The 19,606-nt window shown below is 35.0% G+C and overlaps 2 protein-coding genes across 4 annotated transcripts in view; one reads left to right on the top strand and one right to left on the bottom strand.

Annotated features, from left to right (window-relative positions):
- The window catches only part of LOC143909201 (uncharacterized), a 171,080-nt gene that overhangs the window by 84,621 nt on the left and 66,853 nt on the right, over nucleotides 1-19,606 (bottom strand). The window lies entirely within an intron of this gene.
- Nucleotides 1,319-19,606, top strand: part of LOC143909612 (influenza virus NS1A-binding protein homolog) — a 53,952-nt gene continuing 35,664 nt past the window's right edge. Inside the window, exons 1-2 of one of the 3 annotated variants that reach the window (XM_077427685.1) lie at nucleotides 1,319-1,664; nucleotides 2,221-2,282. In XM_077427685.1, the coding sequence (XP_077283811.1) occupies nucleotides 2,258-2,282 (25 nt within the window). In that variant the 5' untranslated portion in view covers nucleotides 1,319-1,664; nucleotides 2,221-2,257. Of the gene's footprint in view, nucleotides 1,860-2,220; nucleotides 2,283-9,567; nucleotides 9,678-13,517; nucleotides 14,118-19,606 lie in introns of those variants that run through there. The other 2 variants (XM_077427686.1, XM_077427687.1) reach the window with 2 other exon arrangements.

Below are 19,606 nucleotides of genomic sequence, written 5' to 3' on the forward strand. Positions count from 1 at the left end.
TTTACTTATTCTCACTGTATAGTTTATTTTAAATATAAACTGATACCTTGGTTATTTTCCTATTAAAGTTGTTGGATAGTTATTTGAATCAAAATCCTTTTATATCATATTTTAGGAGCATGTTTTCTAATATCGAATAAAGTTTCGGATTCCATTAAAAAAAATAACACATGAAACTTTTTTCATAAACATTATAATCACATTTCGAGAGAAAACTGTGTTTCCTATTTATTCAAATTTAAAAATATGTACATACATAAAATAAAGTATATGCAATCGGGGATATTTACGCCCTTACTTCCTAAAATAAGTTCCACACGTATCAATTGTTTTTAAATTCGATTTGAAATCAATTATAGTATTTATTTGGAAAATGTATGCCCTTTGCCACAATATTTATTTATTTATATATTATCTTAGCTATCAAGCTAATTTAAAAATACCTACATCTAAATTACTTCAAAAAAAGAGCAACCACGGTAACAATAAATAAAACGTTCTACAAATCTGGCGGTTTTTAAAGAAATGTTAGTTACTAAAGTAAATTTTAAGAAATCCTGCAATTTCATTACGAGGCTCTTTATTTTAGTTACTTCGCTTTTTGGTCTGACACTTATTTCCCTACATTCTCCGATCGGTTTTTCTTATCAACACCAAAAATACTTGTTTATTTGAAAATTTGTTCCTCAGAAAAATATAAGACCACCTAAATTATTTATTTTTACGTGTTAATTCCTATTATTTTCATTAATAAATAAAAAAAATATGCGTTTTTGAATACACATACTATTATATAAAATTGGTAGATGTCCCGTTTTGAGGAAAAAAATAAATGGTCACAATGGTAAACGGACTACTAGTCATATGTAAACCAGTCACAGGACAACCGGTCGCTCTAGATCGGTCACACGTGATCACCCGTCACACTAAAACTGGTCACACCCTAAAATCAGTCACGAGAAAACTGGTTGACCGATTTTAGTGTGTGACCAGTTTTCTCGTGACCAGTTTTAGTGTGACGGGTGATCACGTGTGACCGATCTAGAGCGACCGGTTCACATTTGACTAGTAATCACCGAACCGGTCATGATAGGCATTATACATGAGCACACCCCCGTGAAAAACACCGCAGCTTACATTAAAGCAAAGCAAATACATTAAAAGCATTACTTCGAAATTCAAGAGAGGTGCACAATTGCACAGTGTACAGAACTGAATTGTATATGTACCCCACGACACACTTTAATTAAAAAAAAAAATCATTGAGTCCTTTTGAAATAATTTATAAATCAGACACAGATGTGTATGGGCTATTATTACAGTAACGAGAAGGAATACCGGTCACACGTGTGCGCGCACCTTATGTCGTACATGCCGAAAGCCTGAAAAAGGAAGCGAGTGAGTGGCTATAGCCGTCTCTTTCTAACGCATTGCGAACGACAGGAGCAGCTGTCTCTTTCGCTCGAATGCAGGTTGGCGTCTGGCGTGAATGGCGATGTTGTTGTTTAGCATGTGGAAGCAGTAGCGTCCGGCGTGGAGTCAGGAGTGGCGTGGAGGCTGTCGGCGAAGCCCTAAATAAATTGCGTCGCCCCCCTGGCGCCTCCTCTGCCCCGCGAACCCGCCCCGACCCTGACAGCGCCACGCCAGACACCGCGTGCGCATAGGTGACGTTTCTATGTTTCCCTATTCGATTGTTCCGTTTTATTATTTTTTGCCATTTTAAATTTCGACCATAACACCCCAAGATGCAACCCTGTGCCGTTCTATCGTAGACTGGGGGGGAATAAATATATTTTCATTTAACGGGGTTTTTTTTAACAGGTCAGTGCACCGACAACGCGGCTAGTCAAGGACGCCTCGTGAGTGCCGTTTAATAAATTACGAATTTAATTAGCGCCATTTTATATTTCGTTGAACTTCCCCCTTTGAACCGCACCTTTGTGACATTTTAAAATTAAATTCATACAAATTTTGTATTAGTCTAATTGTGCAAAAAAAAAATGCATTGCGGATTATGCAGTTTATTGTGGACGTAAACATGCTTGTGTCCGACCTTCGGTCTTGATACATTTTAATTATTTTTTGTCCTCAACATTATGTTTATTATTTTAAAGCAACGTACTTGACACATAATCGACATTTCATATTGTGTGTTGTATTTACATTTTATAGCGATTACTTTATATTTTAACGTTTTTCTATTATTGTTTTGTTATCTAGATCTACCACATTCCACGTCGAAAAACAGTTAATCGAAATGGAAAACCACACGGTAGCCGGAGGTGAGTCGTCTTTTACCTTTTTTGTAGTTTGATGTCTTCCATAAATGCTTTGATGCCATTATAGAGAGAGAGAGAGAGGGAGAGAAATTGATCCACTAAAATGTATTACTTTTCATTTCAATTATTATCAAGCGTAGTTAATAAAATATTGAAAAAAATCGGTTCAAAATGATTTTTATCAACTTTAATTTATAACATTATTAAGGGCTACTTACAAGATATCGTTTTGTTTACTACTCGATCTGCAAACATTTGCAGAAAAAAACATAAAAATTAAAAAGTAGTTTATAAAATGTAAACATGTGTTTCATTATTTTATTGCTATTCTTGGAATATAAATTGAATTAATGCGAAAATAATGTAATATCGTCGGTAATTTGGTTATTTTTGTAAAATAATTGGTTTGCGGCGTATTTTTCATAAAACGCAATTAGTGAGTATCACTAAAAAACGGCGTATCCGTATTTTTAAGGAGAGGGTAAACGATTTCTTACATTTTAGAATGTTTTTTGAAATATTGATTAAGCCCCTAGTATAAAGTATATTGCTTCTACGCCTTAATTAAAAAAAAAAACACAATTTAACAATTTGTAATATATTTACATATAATCCAGTTAGTATCTCAAATATTCACAATCGACTTTCTATTCGTTTGCAGACACAAACACATTCAATTTTTTTTACCTCTCCATCTAAGGCCATCGACTCTGTTTAGATTCTACTCCTACGCACATCATTCTCATTGAAATTACTTAAAAAATTGCCTCAAAAGAAAATATTCTTCACATGCAAAAAAAAAAAAACAGCTTCCGTATACTAACGAAACACGCTATATTTAAATTAAAGTGTATTATTTAGGTATGTTTACTGAAAAGTGTAGGGTAACTTTTGACCTTAAAGCTCGACAACAGGTACAGATGAGCACCGTATCGATTTGCTTCGTGGTCGTACGTGGAAATCGTGCCGAAGAGAATAAGAAAAAAAAGGGGGAAACATTGCGAAAATTCAATTCCACCCTAGTGAATGTTTAATTTTTTTAACGGAAAAGCGCGGAAATTTCAAGGAAAAACTGCGAATCGCGTGTCAAAAGGAGACAGATTTGCCAAAAACGATTGTTCGTTTAAAAATAATATATAATTAATTTTTCGTTGTCTATCTATTATATAACCGTATTAAACGATAAATGTTTATGTCATATTATAATGCGTTCCACTCGCGTGCCTTCCATGGTGATTTGATTCCATTTAATCGTTGCGAATTGCTATTAATATAATTACGATAGTCGAAATGGCGATGGATTCAACACGACTATTTCATTTCGAGTATTAAGATTATACATTTTTACTTTATTTTTTTACTATTTATGGACAGTTAAAAAATAAATAAAAAACGCTTTAAAGATGTGTTCGTTTTTAATTTCACAATTTCGTATACATAATTATGTTTTGCGGCGTATTTAAACGTGTCGAATGTGCGAAAATAAGGCAAAATTGCAAATTAGCAAATTGTGCAGATGCAACAATTATCTGTCATTCGATATATGTACATATGTATAATGCAAAAGTCATGATGATTATTTGTTTTCGTATTCAAATCTAAAATAGTTATTAAATAAAACGGCGTTTAATGCGCTTTTCTTTCTATATTAAAAAAAACACGTTGATCGTCATCGGGCAACGTACCAAAATAGTAATTTATTTTAATTTGCCTCTTCTTTTTGTTCTGTAGGATTTTTTTTAATATTTTTTTACTAATATCCATACTGCGTCAATGTCTAAAATTTTCAATGTTGATAACCCGCCATTGTGTTTTGAACACTGGCCAATATGTTTTTAAATTCGAAACAGGTTTTTTTTTTTGTCAAATACGTACAATAAGTATACAATTGAAAATAGCGAACTGTAAATCTTTCGTTTGAGTATTAAAAGATCAAAGACAATTTCAAGATGTTTCTAAATATGATCCATCTAGAAATTTCTAGCATTCTATTGATTATGTCCGCCATTGTTTCATTTAGAGAAAATTTTCATTAATATTTTTCTTTGTTTTGCAATACATAAGGTTAATTTGTTCAATAAAATTATTGATATCGAACTAATATGTGAGATCGTGGTGGATTAGTTTAGTAACTGAACTAATCCATCTCCCACAAAAACTAAACTTTGTAGAAGGCGCTATACGTAAAGTCCCCTACTTGGGTCAGGTTCAAGATTGTTCCAGCTTTCGGTGGAACGTTTTCTTTATAGCCATGACTCGAATGAGATTACTAACGAGTTTGAACTTGAGTATGAAGTTCGTACAAGTAATATTGTGTCTGCAAAAATAAAATTCGTGCCAAATTGGTATAGGAACATTAATATGTGCCGAAAAGTCGATATTATGTAAGTATGTACATACATATAACTAGTGATGGGTTTAAGGATTTCGTCACTGGTTTACCGATTTACCTGTAAAGTTAACCTTGAATTTGTTTATTTTAAGTATTAAATGATCAATATTACTAAAATTTTGAACGGGATGAATAGGAATAATGCAATGCAGTAAACTCATCATATTTCTCTGTTATTATAGGTCTTGAAGTTCTTTACAGTGATCACTCAGTAATAACTTATTATTACTAATAAGTAAAGGGCGGTGGACGATCCTTTATGCCCAAAAAGTGGTTCACTATTGTCAACCATGATTTTTGCTGTCTTGCTTTGTACGGTAATGGAGGGGTCTATTGTTTTTTGACGAGCACCAAGCCAACAAGTAATAAGTTGTAGCGAGTAGCGATCCTTCCGTCAGTTTGACGGTTCCCTGGTATGTAGCACCACTGCTGAATTCGTAAGAGTGGCTACACTATTGCATGCTTAAGAGTGGCAACACAGACCAACCAAGTCGTAATACATGCTATTAGACCAGTGGTTCTCAAGTGCGGCCACCAGCGACTTAATAGTAAATAATACTAATATTCAAAAAAAATTAAATATATTTTAAAAACTACAAAAAAGTAACTTAACAATAATATTATAGAAACCATGCTCATCATTGACAAACTAAAATTATAGCGAAAAGCCTTGTGATAGAAGTTGAAAATTACAATTTTTCAATTTTATCTTCTGTTAGTGATTTCATAGATTAAAATTAAAATTAAAACTTAAAATAATAGAGTGTCTTAAATCTCTGAATCTGGAACTTGATGAAAGGTTCGACGAATTGAATATTTTTAAAACTGTTTCTTTTGTATCTTCCCCTTTTATTATGAAGACAAATGAAAATTTCATAGTACTATAAAATAGATTAAAATCATTTTCAGTATTGAGATTAATTAACTGGTCTAACGTAAAATATGCATTATTAGAAATTAGTCATGATCAAATACTTAATAACCATTTTAATAATATTTCGGTTCAAAAATTTTGGTCGGAAATATACGTTGACAATGAAATAAACCAATATAAAGATTTGGCAACAATTGCTTTATTAATATTGTCTATTTTTCCCACTACCGTATATTGCGAAAGATCATTCAGTGTAATGCACTTTATTAAAAAAAATTTTAGAAACGAGCTGACAGACGCAAACTTAAAAACAGCAATGCGGCTTGCATTGGAAGAAAGGAGTATTGAGCAATTTCCATTTGCATTATTATTAAATAAATAGATACCAAAATGTTAAAATTTCTTTTATTTTATGAATAAATTGATCCACTTTTTTTATTGTAACTTTAATTTATTTGATTAAATTTGGTGCGGCCACCAGACATTTCCATGGGACCACTATTATCACCTGTGCGGCCACGGTAAAATTTCGCCTGAGAACCACTGTATTAGACGGTTGTTTCAATTACGATTATTAATTATTACGAGTGATTTTTCATCTGAGATTTATTGTTATTTATTTGCGGTTCAATCTAGGTTAACGTTTTTAGGAAAAGTAACCACACATTTATTCATTTACCGGTAATGGAAAAAATATTTACCATTTACCGGTAAATTTAATTCCCTAGATAGGTTGCATAGACGATAGTGTAATATGTTGTATAGCGTGCCCCGTGTTCTTGATTTTATTGTTGCACTATGTTTGTTGTTAGTTACACACTCTTTGATATATCCATTGTATGGGGTTTCTTATACATATGTATTTTATTACATTTTAATACGTATTGCGATAAATAAGATAAAATGCATTTTAATAAAAAAACATATTTATTTATTTATGCATTTTAATAAAAAAAATAATATGTTTATACCACATATGTGCATATGCAATTTATGCGTGTATTGCATAAGCATAATTTGTCCCCTCGCAAAATTTGTGATTCACGTGCAAGTGATTCATAGTATTTTACGTCATTGATGCGTGTTTTAATTTTTTTTTAAACGCTAATGGGTTTTATAAATAGATTTTTAGGACAAGATTCGAATCCATCAATAATACCAGACACGGATGTAAAGTGAATGCAATCGATCTCTTGAAATCTCGAACGTTGATTAAATTTAACCTAGATCGTTTCAATTGTGATCGTATTTGAGATTATATAAATTATATATTTCGATGCACAATTACTACTGAAACTGTTTTTTGCATATGTATGTAAAATTTGATGCATAAAATATATCATGCATATAGACATTTAAGTACTTATTGCTAGCACGTTGCGCAAATATTATGGATTCGATTTGATACAAGCAATACATTATATCGTGTTTGTTTTCAAATTAACTCGATAGACCGAGGTCGTTGCTATGATATTTGGATAGGTCTAATCTCACTTCTGTCAGATTGGCATTTATACATGGCCTAATCTCCTGAACAGATCAAAAATCGCCACATGGTAAATTGAAACAATCGACCGGATGATTCGAGCGATTAACCATCTATGACACAAGTATCGTATGTATATGGCTGCTCTACGATGGACTCATTTGCAGAAAGGTCTTTGCGCCTTTCGTTAGTTAGTCTTGGATAATCGAGGTTTTATTGTAGCTCTACGTCAAATATTGGTGTAGATTTAACTTATTACTGATGTTAAGAGTCCTTTGAGTCTCGTCATAGCCGAGGCAGACTGTATTTGAGGACAGCTCTAGGTTACATTAGGAAAAGTTTCCGAGCTCTCCACAAGACAGGATGCCTTGATTAAATCCTGTATTTTTGTATAAATCGCGCACTAGGAGTTCAAAATTGGTAACTCCACAAAATTTGATTAGTCAGTTTTTAAGTTTGTAATTAGTCTGGGAGATTGGATATAAAATGACAACTTTTCATAATTCAAGTACCTTTAGATTTTATTTTACATTAACCCTTTGAATGCTGACCAACACCGATCGGCGTTTTGCAAACCAAGTCCGTGGGACTGAAAAACGGCGATAGACTCTCCACTCACGTCATATCTTGTGAGAAAATATAGTACAAACTGCGTGAAATTATTGTCAAAATTGAAAAAGAGGACATTATGGGTATAATATAAAATAGAGAACAAAAGAATTGTGTTTAACCTTTGAAGGACGGAGCGTCGAGATCGAACAAGTGTCCCGAACCGGGGTCGAGTATTTTTTAATCAAAATACAGCTTTTCTCAATACAAATGGGTTCAATATATATCTTATTAATCATTTTATACATCGACATAAAAAAGTTTTAGTCCTATAGCATGTTTTTGACTATTTTTGTATTAAAAAATAACGACAAGCATCAACACGCAAACGCACATAGGTGAGGCCAACAGGCGACTGCATGACTCAATAGCCACGCGCCAAAAGCGACGAAAACAATAGCTTACGAAAATATATCTGTCTCTTTCTCTCGCATTGATTCATCGATCAACAAGAATATGCAAGCGAACAGTTAAAAACATGACTCATCGCTACCGCCTTTAAATCATACTTTGGAGCGTAGAAATGTATACATGTATTTTTTTACGATGTACCCCTTTTCTAAGCTCTTAGAATAATAACAAATACCCCCATGGTTTGCGAGAAACACTGAAATTCATCAACTTGTATCTATACCATCAATTAAAACGAAAATAGAAAGTTACACAAAGAACTACAAGCGTAGACTCGAAACCCACTCAAACGAGCTGGCAAAAGCTCTTATAAAATCTAGTGCAAAAGACACTAGACTAAAGCGCCGCAGAGTGTTCGAATAATGGATAAAAAGCTGGCAATTAATGAATTGCCAAATCTTCTGAAATAAATTGTGATAAAATTTGCTTATGACGGGTCGATTGCAAATATCTTAAAAAAAAAACATGACTTATCGCTACCGCCTTTAAATCATACTTTGGAGCGTAGAAATGTATACATGTATTTATTTACGATGTACCCCTTTTTTAAATCGTACAAAATCTATTTAAGTAAATTTATTGTAGTTCATTCTAAGAATACAATAAATATAGGATGTCTAGTTTTGAAAACCACATAGTTATTACGAAAAACGTAAAAATTGGGGCACTTGCATACCCCACTCCGGTGAGGGAGGGTTAAAAAGAGAACGTTTTCTCTTAAAAAGAGACTACCTGTTGGCAACCCTAATAATTAGTCACCGGACCCAGAAGGTGCCGCGTATTGCTCAAAGGTTGTAAATGCATTGTTAACCTTTCCACCGCGTACGACTACTATACATGTCCTAGCGAACATGCCCTCAGCGCGTGAGACACGCATAGATGTCTTGGAAGTTCCAACCTGTATAAGAGACGTCTATTGTGTTAAAATTTTATAACTTGGTTGAAAATATTACTAAATGTATACTTTACCAAATTCAATAGATGGCATTAGTCAAAAAATATTCAATATAGGCTAAAATAATTTATAAAATATTACAACATATATTTATAGTCGAAAACGCGATAGCAAATTCCGCAAAAAAGCAGCCGCGTACAGGGCATGTTCGCTAGATTTGGTGACGCGGGCAAAGGGTTAAAGGTTTGCCGAACCTTTTTTACAAAGGATTTACAACAATGGAACAATGGATAGAACTGTGACTATCCTACCTCTACTAATAATAACTCAATTTAGCCAAATCTTTGAGTTCTATCAATTTTGTGTTCTAAGGACGCTGTATATGTATGTATGTTTGTATGTGGCTACCCCGCAGGACTCTATATGTATAATACAAAGGGAATCCAGCAACTTTCCAGTCGGACCATCTAGATTAGTCTCGGGAGGGTTTCCACCCCACGTTGGTTTCCACCCCATTCAGAGCATTGGAGCCGGGCGAAGAGTATGAGACATTGGGGGTGGGGATGGGGGGTTCCCGAGCCGCAGTTTGAGAATTGTGCACCTTCCATGTCGGGGGGTTCCAGTCGCGTCAGTATTGTGGCGGTCGCGGCGCCGACGCCCGCTGACGCTACGCAGCGTCAAGACGCCAATCAATACCCGGCTACGACGTAGACATATATAAACATACCCAGGTTCCAACCGAACACACACTGACACATCGTCATCATAATCACTCGACATATCCCTCCTAGAGATGGTTATCCTTTGACTCCATTGTCTCCTTTGTGAGTAAGTCGGCCGGTTTCCATCGCTTAAGTTGTGGGTTTAGTTGGTATAAATGTTTACAATATGCCGTCAAGTCTTCTTGTGCTTTATTATTATCTTAATAAACTGTGAATTGCGCATTCGGAAGCAATTCTGTTGGAGCAAAGCTGATGAGATATGTACATCGTTATATGTAGAGACAAAGCTTTCGTTTTGTTGTTTGTTTTCGGGTTGCCAGTCTTGTGATTCAGATTAGATCGATGATTGTCTTGGTTAGTTTACACGACTTGATTTTGATTTTTTAATGCTTTTTATTGTTACTAAATTATGATCACAATACATCTTATATCTATTCTAATAGCTACTGATCTATTGATCATTTTCTATTTTGCGATTTTGATTTAATTTTGTTAGTAATCATAGTAGTATATTATTCTAATGTTAATGTACAGCATAATATAAAATTCAAAATACAATTCTTATTAATGCTCAAGGATTGTAAATAGGTTTTTGAGCTCTTTTTCCTATTATGCTGTAGATTAACATTAGAATAATATAATACTATGATTACTAACCAAATTAAATTAAATTGTAAAATAGTAAATGATCACTAGATCAGTAGCTATTAAAATAGATATAAATGTATTGTGAACATAATTTCGTAATAATAAAAAGCATTTAAAAATCAAAAATCAAATTAATGCTCATAATACATCTAATACATAATATGAATTAAATACTCTCTGAAGTCGACGATCTACATAAAGCAGATTGTGTTTATACCTGAAGGGTATAGACATTTTTAGATGATTGAATTGGGGAAATTTATTTGATATGCAAGTTTGTATGTCTCATAATTCAATCAACCGTTGCCTTTCCAATTATTATCTTCCATTCCTATCTAAAGGATGTGTTTCATACACGTCCTTTAGTTCATCGACTGTTACATCCGTTCGGATGCTATTTCAGCTTTGTATTGTATACTACGATACTATTTTGTATGGAATCTATATAAATGTGGGTATACATGGTGATACATCGTTGCTAAAAAATTCTGTGATGTCTGGTCCTGCTTTCTCAGACAATGGAGAGGTCTATTGTTATTTTATGGCAGCATCCTGGCCGCCTGGTCTGGTCCTAGCGACCGTCACAACTAAACTTGTCTAGCTTTATATTGTGTACTACCATATTATTGTATGTAGCATCGACATAAATGTGGGCATACACGGAAAAAATCGTTGCTAAAAATTCTCTGTAAAAAAAGGCGATGTCTGGTCCATTCTTTGTTGATATATTGAATACTAGCGACCATTGTAACTAGATTCATCTAGCTTTGTAATACGCCTATATACTACGAAACTCTTGTATGTAGAATCTAATTGCACGAAATTGCATCTAATTGCAGAATCTAAGTACACGCGGAGATGTTAAAAGTTCACTGTTAAAAAAATACTGTGATCTCTGGTCCATTATTTAGTAATATCTTGAGTCCTAGTGACCATTACAACTAGTATTATATTAAATTGTTCTTGCTTTATTGGCAGAAAAGTTACCAGTCGCTGAAAACTTTATAATGCCAAAATATTTTATTTGATGCACAATACGAGATTGTTAAATGCACCGAAAATACTGCAATTTTTTAATGCACAAAAATTTTCTTTAAGATACAAAGTATTTTTCTCAGTGTACAGCTAAATCGCACCCATAAACAACTACGACAGATTTGTTGTTGATTGTCTGTCGATTGGTTTGTTGTGCCGATTGACTTGTCTGCTGATTTGTTTGTTTTGAACGTCTATGTGAATGCTTACCTTAACACAATCTAATCTATTCTAGATTTGATAAGGCTTTTTCAATACTGACATCATCACAAGCTGTGTTTATTTTGTTGAAAGTATTCAACGAAATCGTTCCAGTTCATTTGTAAAATGTTCACTAATACTGTTCGAAACTTAAATACATAATAAAAACATCGCTTTTGATCAACAACGAATGCTTGTTTTTGTAGTGTCGGAATAAAATCGCATTAAACATGACGTCAACGTAAACTTTGAGCTCATTTTATATACATACAACGAGTATTAGGTATGATAGAGAACTTTTCCAGCTCGTATTATCTACCAATTCAGCACTCATCTCAAGCACTGAGATTTAGAGCTCGTCTATTTTCAAAACGTTTCGAATCTTTGTTTGGTTGACCCCCTAGATAGAGTTCGAGTAATCAATCGAGTTCCCCTTGTTGAATGTCACCTATTTGCGATTGTCCAGAACGTCGCCTGTAGGTCATCTTACGTCATCGCACGACCTCTAACCGTCTGTATGAGGCTTCTTGAAAGGCCAAAAATACGCTAATCCAATTACCAACCACCCTTGAGGGTTGCAACAAAGTCTGAGAGTGTGGGTAGAGTCATATCTCCACGGTACAAAATCCCGATGGGTATCATTTCTGTCCTGTTTGATGATCAATTCGCGTGACCCAGCACCCGATTCTTCTACATAGATTGCGTGTCCACCTCTAGGAGTAAATTGTCTTTTTATTGTTATTTCACCTCACACCCCAACTACGGACAGCCATCTTTGCCTTCGATGTGCGTATCCATATTTGATCGTGCCGGTACAAGTCGATACTATAGGTACATAGAAGAAGGTCGAGGTCGTTTCAATAGCATGGGACGCTCCCCCATGATTCCATCGGCTTCCATACAACCCCATGCTGTTTTTTTTTTACAAAGCCTCTTCTATGTTTTTAAAGGAGGAGCAGGGGTCAGAAAACTCGAATTCATTGTTGACGCAAATTGATTCGACAAATAGTGTACGTGTGAAATTTTGCACTCTCAGTTCGCCTATCTGGTAGTACGAAGTCCGACGTATTATAGAACATCTCGTCTGAATGGTGAAATTGGAGTAATTGAATGGTAATTGCGTTGACCGGTCGGTCGTCTGATTTGCATACTTGTGATTTATGGTTGCGTGATGAAAAATTGCAATTGTGATGGTTTTTCATCGTTTTAGTCGGCTGGCGACCCATTTTTGACCCTAAACGCGACCCCTCCACTTAACGAAAGTACTTCTTTTGTACTCGCTCGAGCTGGTATACAAATGGGAACAACCCCTTCAAAGTTTTATAACTCTAGAAGTACATAGTGATTGGATTTTAAATATATATTTTTTACATTCCTACTTTGTACTGTGTGTCATATATCAACTGCATCTGATGATGATTCGTAAAAACTTTTGGGTTCATGAGCACACGATAGTCCTTGATCTATATTTGTACATTTGTATAGGTACATATAATGAAATATGATATAATCAGGTTTTAGCGGCCTCTTGATTGATGTCAATCTCATGTGTATTTTAATTTTGTGATAAGATTATATTTGGATCAATTTAAATGCATATGTATGTATGTACATAGATACACACGTTCCATTATTTTGGTATATTTTGCTTTATCTTTTAAGAATTTAATCTTTTCCGTCGTGAATTTATCTTTATTATGCTGCATTGCTGATGTCTGCTTTTAAGTACACTAAGTAGACGAGTCGTTTAACAATTCATCGTGCATTATGTTGCTAAATTAGCAAAATTTCCGTATACTTACTTTTCGACAGGTATAAAAAGCACTTAACTATCACACCGGCCGATCTCTTCCAAGAAACCCTTTTTACATGTAATTATTGTCGCCATTATCTCACACACACACACACACACACACACACACATACACTCGCGTACTCTACTTACGCGAAAATTTCTTTTTTTAGCATTGTGGAAGGGCCGAGGTTTTGACTTTGGTGCTCGGTTTTAGAGCCAAACTTTGCAGTGGGTGTGGTTTTTTCGGACAAGTGTGAGAACAGTTGGGCAGAAGCTGGCCAGAAAAGAGATGAGGGGTTGTCGGCGTGCCGGAAGCAGTGGTCTGCCTCACGAGAGGTCTCCGGTGAAGACGAGACTTGGGGGTGATCAGCTCCCTTGCTCGCTGGAAACCCACCTGGTGACGAGTTAACCCTTAAGTTAAAGCTCCCAACAGAGCACCACCATAACGACCACCCTCGACTCCATCATAGCACTTGCCCCCTCTCCGCCATGTTCTGGCCACGTGAGCTTTGATCTCCCCCTACCCAACCCCCCGACGATGACCAGTGACGGTGGTGGAGTTCTCCAGTCAACCGTTGTCCACCAGTGAGTGCGAACTGTCTCCATCATCGGCAGTTCCAGTGTTTGTCGGTTTGGAAACCAAACGGAAGGGACGTTCGCGTTCCGCGCGCGGACTATAAGAACACTTTCGGACTATTCTAAGGTCTCTTTTTATACTGAGAGGAGTCTTTGATCTGCAGCCATGGCCACAATGGAGGACGATGATTACTGTAAGTTTGCTATTTTACTTGTTAAATTGGAATCGCTTTGTGTCTCGGGGGATAATGTTGTTCCGACGGATCTGGATCTATTGTTATGTTATGTACATAGCTCCTTGGCTCGTAGGTTAAATATGCTTCTTATCAATGATGCAGTGTCGTTTTTATATTATTTAAAAGTTTCTAACTACGGACGCATACGTTTTTGTTGACGTTTGATGCTTTTGGATGTACACTTGTTTTGTTTTATGATAGATACTTTTGATATTAAATGTGTGTTTACCATAGTTATTCTATATCTATGGTGTTCACACTTGCTGGTTCCACTCTTTTGGATTATTGAATTCGTTATATAAAGCGCCTCGGGTCAAAAATATTACTCATTTATGTATGTATATTGAAATCGATTGCCATTTAAAATTGATTTGGCACGATTTCGATAATAAGCCTTGAATAATAAAACTTTCAATCAAACGTTTCTAATTAATAGTTGGAATTTCATATTTTTATTCGATTGAAATATTGTTTATTTGGCCATTACTCAATGTGACACTTCACTCAAAATTGTCTAAGCTTGATTGAAATTATATCATAGTATTAAGTATGTGGTTTAAATGGTTTTCATTATTTTCTTAAATGGTCAGCTGAAAATTGTCGTTACTTTATTTTGGTATCTTGCGCTGGATTTACATACATATATAAACAATTTGCCGCGGCATAGAAACAATACATGAGCCGTTATATTTGAAAGTGGTATAAGTCCACTTTTCTTCATTTTGAGAAATATTTCGCAAAACATTACATTTCGCAAATACATTACATTAATATTGGTGGCCTGTAATATATTTATTCTGTTTTTCCGAGTTTCTGGACATATTGAATTCAAAGAGGTGATAGCAATTTGTGAATTAAGTCAAATAGAAATAGTGTTTTTGGAACAGAAAGTTGGACTTCCGCCACTTTAAAATATAACGGCTCACATATTACAAAAAAACACTACTTTGTATGCCGGAAGAATACATAAAATTTCAACATTTTCTCCAAAAAGGTAAAGGCACTTCACCAATTGAAAAGACCTATTTGCCAATTTGGTTAACGTTACCTGAGATTTTTTTGCATTTGAGCAGGTTTAATAGATATTACCTTTTCCGTGATTTTACAAAGTATTTTAGTCTATCATTGTAAGTATTTATATTAAACGGTCAGTATACAAGTGGTCAGTATAAATAATAAAGGGTCAGTTTTTTTTATTAGTCAGTCAGTATTAATGTTAAATGGTAGGTTTTATTTTGACGAATGGCCTGTATTACTTTTTGATTGATTAATACGATCTTGATAGACAATTCAATTACAAACAATGCAGCATTTTTATTACATAGGTCGCTGAATTACGAGACACTGAAAGCTCGAAATTAACGAGACATCTATGAATTTGAACATAAATAATTATTGTACATTAATCATAGTGTACATATATGTTACAGTGAAAGCATATTTCAAGTGAAAATATATTTTCACTATAAAAAATGTATTTTCACAAATTCAAGCAGTGAAAATATATCAAACAATGAATTTACAACGTTTAACTCTATAAATTGAACTCTAAAAACCCAATCTTAAATTAATAGGGCCAACCCTTACTTAAACTAACCTATCCTAACCATTGATATAGAATATTCTATACCTATGATCCTAACCCTTAAATAATACCAACCCTAACAATCTAATCTCAAATGAATAAAACCAACCTTGAAAATGTAACTGGTTATGATTTCACTGAAACGTCAGTGAAAATATATTTTCACTTGAAATATAATTTCACTGTGACATATAATCATATAATGGTGACATAGTAGGAAGGTTTTTAGCCAATTTAATCAGGAACTGTTTCAACAATGAAATCAGAAAAGATCGTTTCCTACCAAACTCTGATAGGAAACGATCGATCTGGAGTCACAAATATCCAAGTCGGACCAGTAGCATTACAGAAAGTACTCGGAATAAATTCTTTTTAATCGCGGTCGATCAGGATCGAACCCAGCGTCCTCTCAGCGCTAAGCAAAAGCCCAACCACCGAGCCATACTGCTGGCTGGCTAGTATTAAAAAAAACGAATATGAGTATGCTTTGAATACCAAACGAATTTATCTAAATATGTTCCAATTTTATAAGTGTGATACTTCACACCGATATTTTAAAGACTTATGTATGTATGTTGGAGACGTTCACTCTGGAACGCCAAGCTGACACTGATGAAGCATTTCTAGATTGCGACTATGGATTGCGGTAGACCCAGGGGTGGGAATCCGGTGGTCGTTGATCTCTCTCCTTACAGAATGAAATAAAATAAAATGAAGGGATAGTCCCGCAGTCTAGAATGCAAATTGCATTCGAAAATCTTTCGGTCGATCGACTGCCAAATGCTTTGGTCGATGAAGTGTTGATGAACCCTCTTCCCACCGCGTGGAACTGCATTGCCCAAAGGCAAAACATGTTTTTCCAACTGGATAAGTATGTACATACGACTTGTGACGAGATCGCCATGCCGAAAACATGTTTACCATTCTTGTGCTAGATTGATCTTTTACATAATTATGACGAAACTGTATCGCCGAAGTGCGTCAAACGAATCGAATCTCGGACACTTGCACTTCTTCCAGATCGATCTGCAAATTTATATACATGTATATATCGCACGTTGAGCTGATAAATCATGACCGAAGAGTTTGAACATGATCAATATTCCGACAATCACATACCTGGCTACCGTTTTGTGAAACACGTCTAGGATATAATACGGTTCATAGAATGCTTTATGTGGTCCAAAGCATTTTCCAATGTGTTTTCTGGGTTTATCAAAAAAGCGGTCCTTCCTAGAAGAAGGTCCATTGTAGTCACAGATTTTTTTCATTTATGAAGAACTGACAAAACTGTGCACCTTCGTTATTTGTGCTATTTTATTTTATTTATACAGGTATAAACTCATTTTTTTTTATTTTATTAATACGACATCTATGGTCAACATTTTACATAAGATGTACATTACAAACATCGATCATCTAATATTTAGCAGCAGCGTGGATGAGTGATTAGTAGAGGTAGGACCGGAAGCGTGCCGTTTATTGTTCAATTGTTGTAAATACTTTGTAAAAAAGGTTCGGCAAACCTTTAACAATGCATTTACAACATTTGAACAATAAACGGCCCCCTCAGGGTCCGGGCTTTAGTGATTAGTAAAGGGCGGATAGGTAGCGTGCCTTTTTTTTGGGTCTTTTTACCAAGCTAGAGTGCAAAAAAAAGGTTCGGCGAACCTTTAACAAAGCACGACCAACAATTAACAATGAACGGCACGCTTCCGGTCCGCTCACTAGTGATTAGTAGACACTGGATAGTCACAGTGCTATCCATTGTTGAAAATCCTTTGTAAAAAAGGTTCGGCAAACCTTTAATAATGCATTTACAACCTTTGAACAATACGCGGCACCTTCTGGGTCCGGTGACTAGTGATTAGTATATAATGATTTGAACAAAGTGGTTACGGATTCAAATCCCACTGTTTTCTGCTGGCCAGACTGCAAGTCGATCGTTACCTATCAGAATTTGCCTTTTTACCTGATTTTCATTGAAACGGTTCCAAAAAATTGACAACCTTACACAAAAAAAAGAACCCTTGCGGATTTTTCACCACGGGAGGCCAATAACGTGCCCGTGCCGTTTAATGTATATATTATATGTTATATGTAATATTTGTACACATGTACATATTATATGTTATATGCATCTTTTCCCGCCATTGTTTTTAACACGACCCTTCACACACCCCTGGGAGTACTCATTACTTCGGCTGGGAATCGCTAGAAAAGTATATTGATTAATCAAATACTCGTAAAAAACGTTCAATAATAATCTTAATAGTACTTGTTTATAAAATTTAGCAACCATATATATTTTAATAGTCTGCAGAACTTTCGACTTATTAATAGTTTTAACGATAGAACCATTTAAACTGTTATTTTAATGATTCTATCAAATTGCAACACACTTTCAAGTCTGTTAGAAACACCTAGGCATGTATGAGGCATGTTTATATGTTGACATTCGTTGCTTTTATATGACCTAAGCTTTATAATATTATCAAATAGAATTATCTTATATTGAATCTAGCCTTGTACATATGTACATGTATTATAAATATGTTTCTCATAAATTTGACTCATATACATCTGCTCAAATTTGAACTGAATAAATAAAAATTTCTGGTTTTCCAGATAACAATCTACAAGCCTGTTATCTCTATCTTGAATTTATTGCTAATTTGCGTCACGTGTTTCCTTGTAATTTGCTCGTTTGTTTACCAAAATATCACAATAGTCGACAACCTGTTGCTCTCTTCCTTCGCTTATATTTTGCGGGGAAACGATTCATCACGTTTTTGATAGTTTATCGATAACTTAAATGAAGCTTATATATACACAAGTAGTTCTGCAACTCAAATATATTATATCGTAAACATTTCGATCCTGAAATTTAGATTACGAAAAGAGCTTAATTGGGAAACTGACGGATTGACGTCACTCCATACAATAAATACGTGTCAAACTTATCGCTGTTTTAACGAAGCAGAGGTCCAATCCGAACCCTAACCCAGATTTCTCCGAACTAATATTTTAACATTGACCCTTTCAGGTCTAATCCACGTACACACTGTATATATAAAGCCACCTTTATTGGGGATGATAAGTTGAAAGTTTCGGTATAAAAAGCCCTTCAACGTACACGTTGAAAGGAGCCATCGATTTATCGCCATTTTTAGAGCGTGACAGAAATCTGACATTAAAAGAGCTTACGTTTTTCTGATCTTTAGTAAATATTTCTCGTGTTTATCAATATTCGATCCGTGTGCGATTAGTGAAAACTGATTTGAAAGCATTTTCATCTCGTGCGAAAAACAGCAATTTCGTATTCCAAGCAATGGCGTAATTCAACGCGTCTTTTTTTTTATAATGGGTTTAAATCGTCACGTCAAATATGGCGTTGACGTTAGTCTGTGACGTCATCCGAACCATCGAAAGTGAGTCATCAAATGCCACACATTTGCGAATTGATGTATGTAGTGTGTACTTAATTGATACGATAGTTGCCAATCTACGGTTCGTGCACTGTGGGTCACTCGGTCATCTTGTCTCGCTTTTGTTTTTGACATTGGAGATCCTAGAGCGGCCATTTTGGCTCTTTTCGATATTTTTTGGTGTGGTTTGTATTTGTTACCGTTTTCCTTATCGTCGGTGACCCCCTGAATGTCGTTGGTTGAGGCCAATCGAAGAATGGGTCAGGTCTTGGGTGATTTTTTCCAGGTCGAATCTGATAGACAAGAATGTGGAAATGTCGACGAATGAAAGCGATGCGGAATACAATTTTTTTTGTAATAAATATTGGCCAAGTTTGCACGATCCTTGACCGTGCAAAATAATAGACCAAGCTTTGGTAAAATCGCTAGCTTCA

Source organism: Arctopsyche grandis, chromosome 3, assembly GCF_051622035.1.
Source record: "Arctopsyche grandis isolate Sample6627 chromosome 3, ASM5162203v2, whole genome shotgun sequence".
NCBI classification, from domain to species: domain Eukaryota; kingdom Metazoa; phylum Arthropoda; class Insecta; order Trichoptera; family Hydropsychidae; genus Arctopsyche; species Arctopsyche grandis.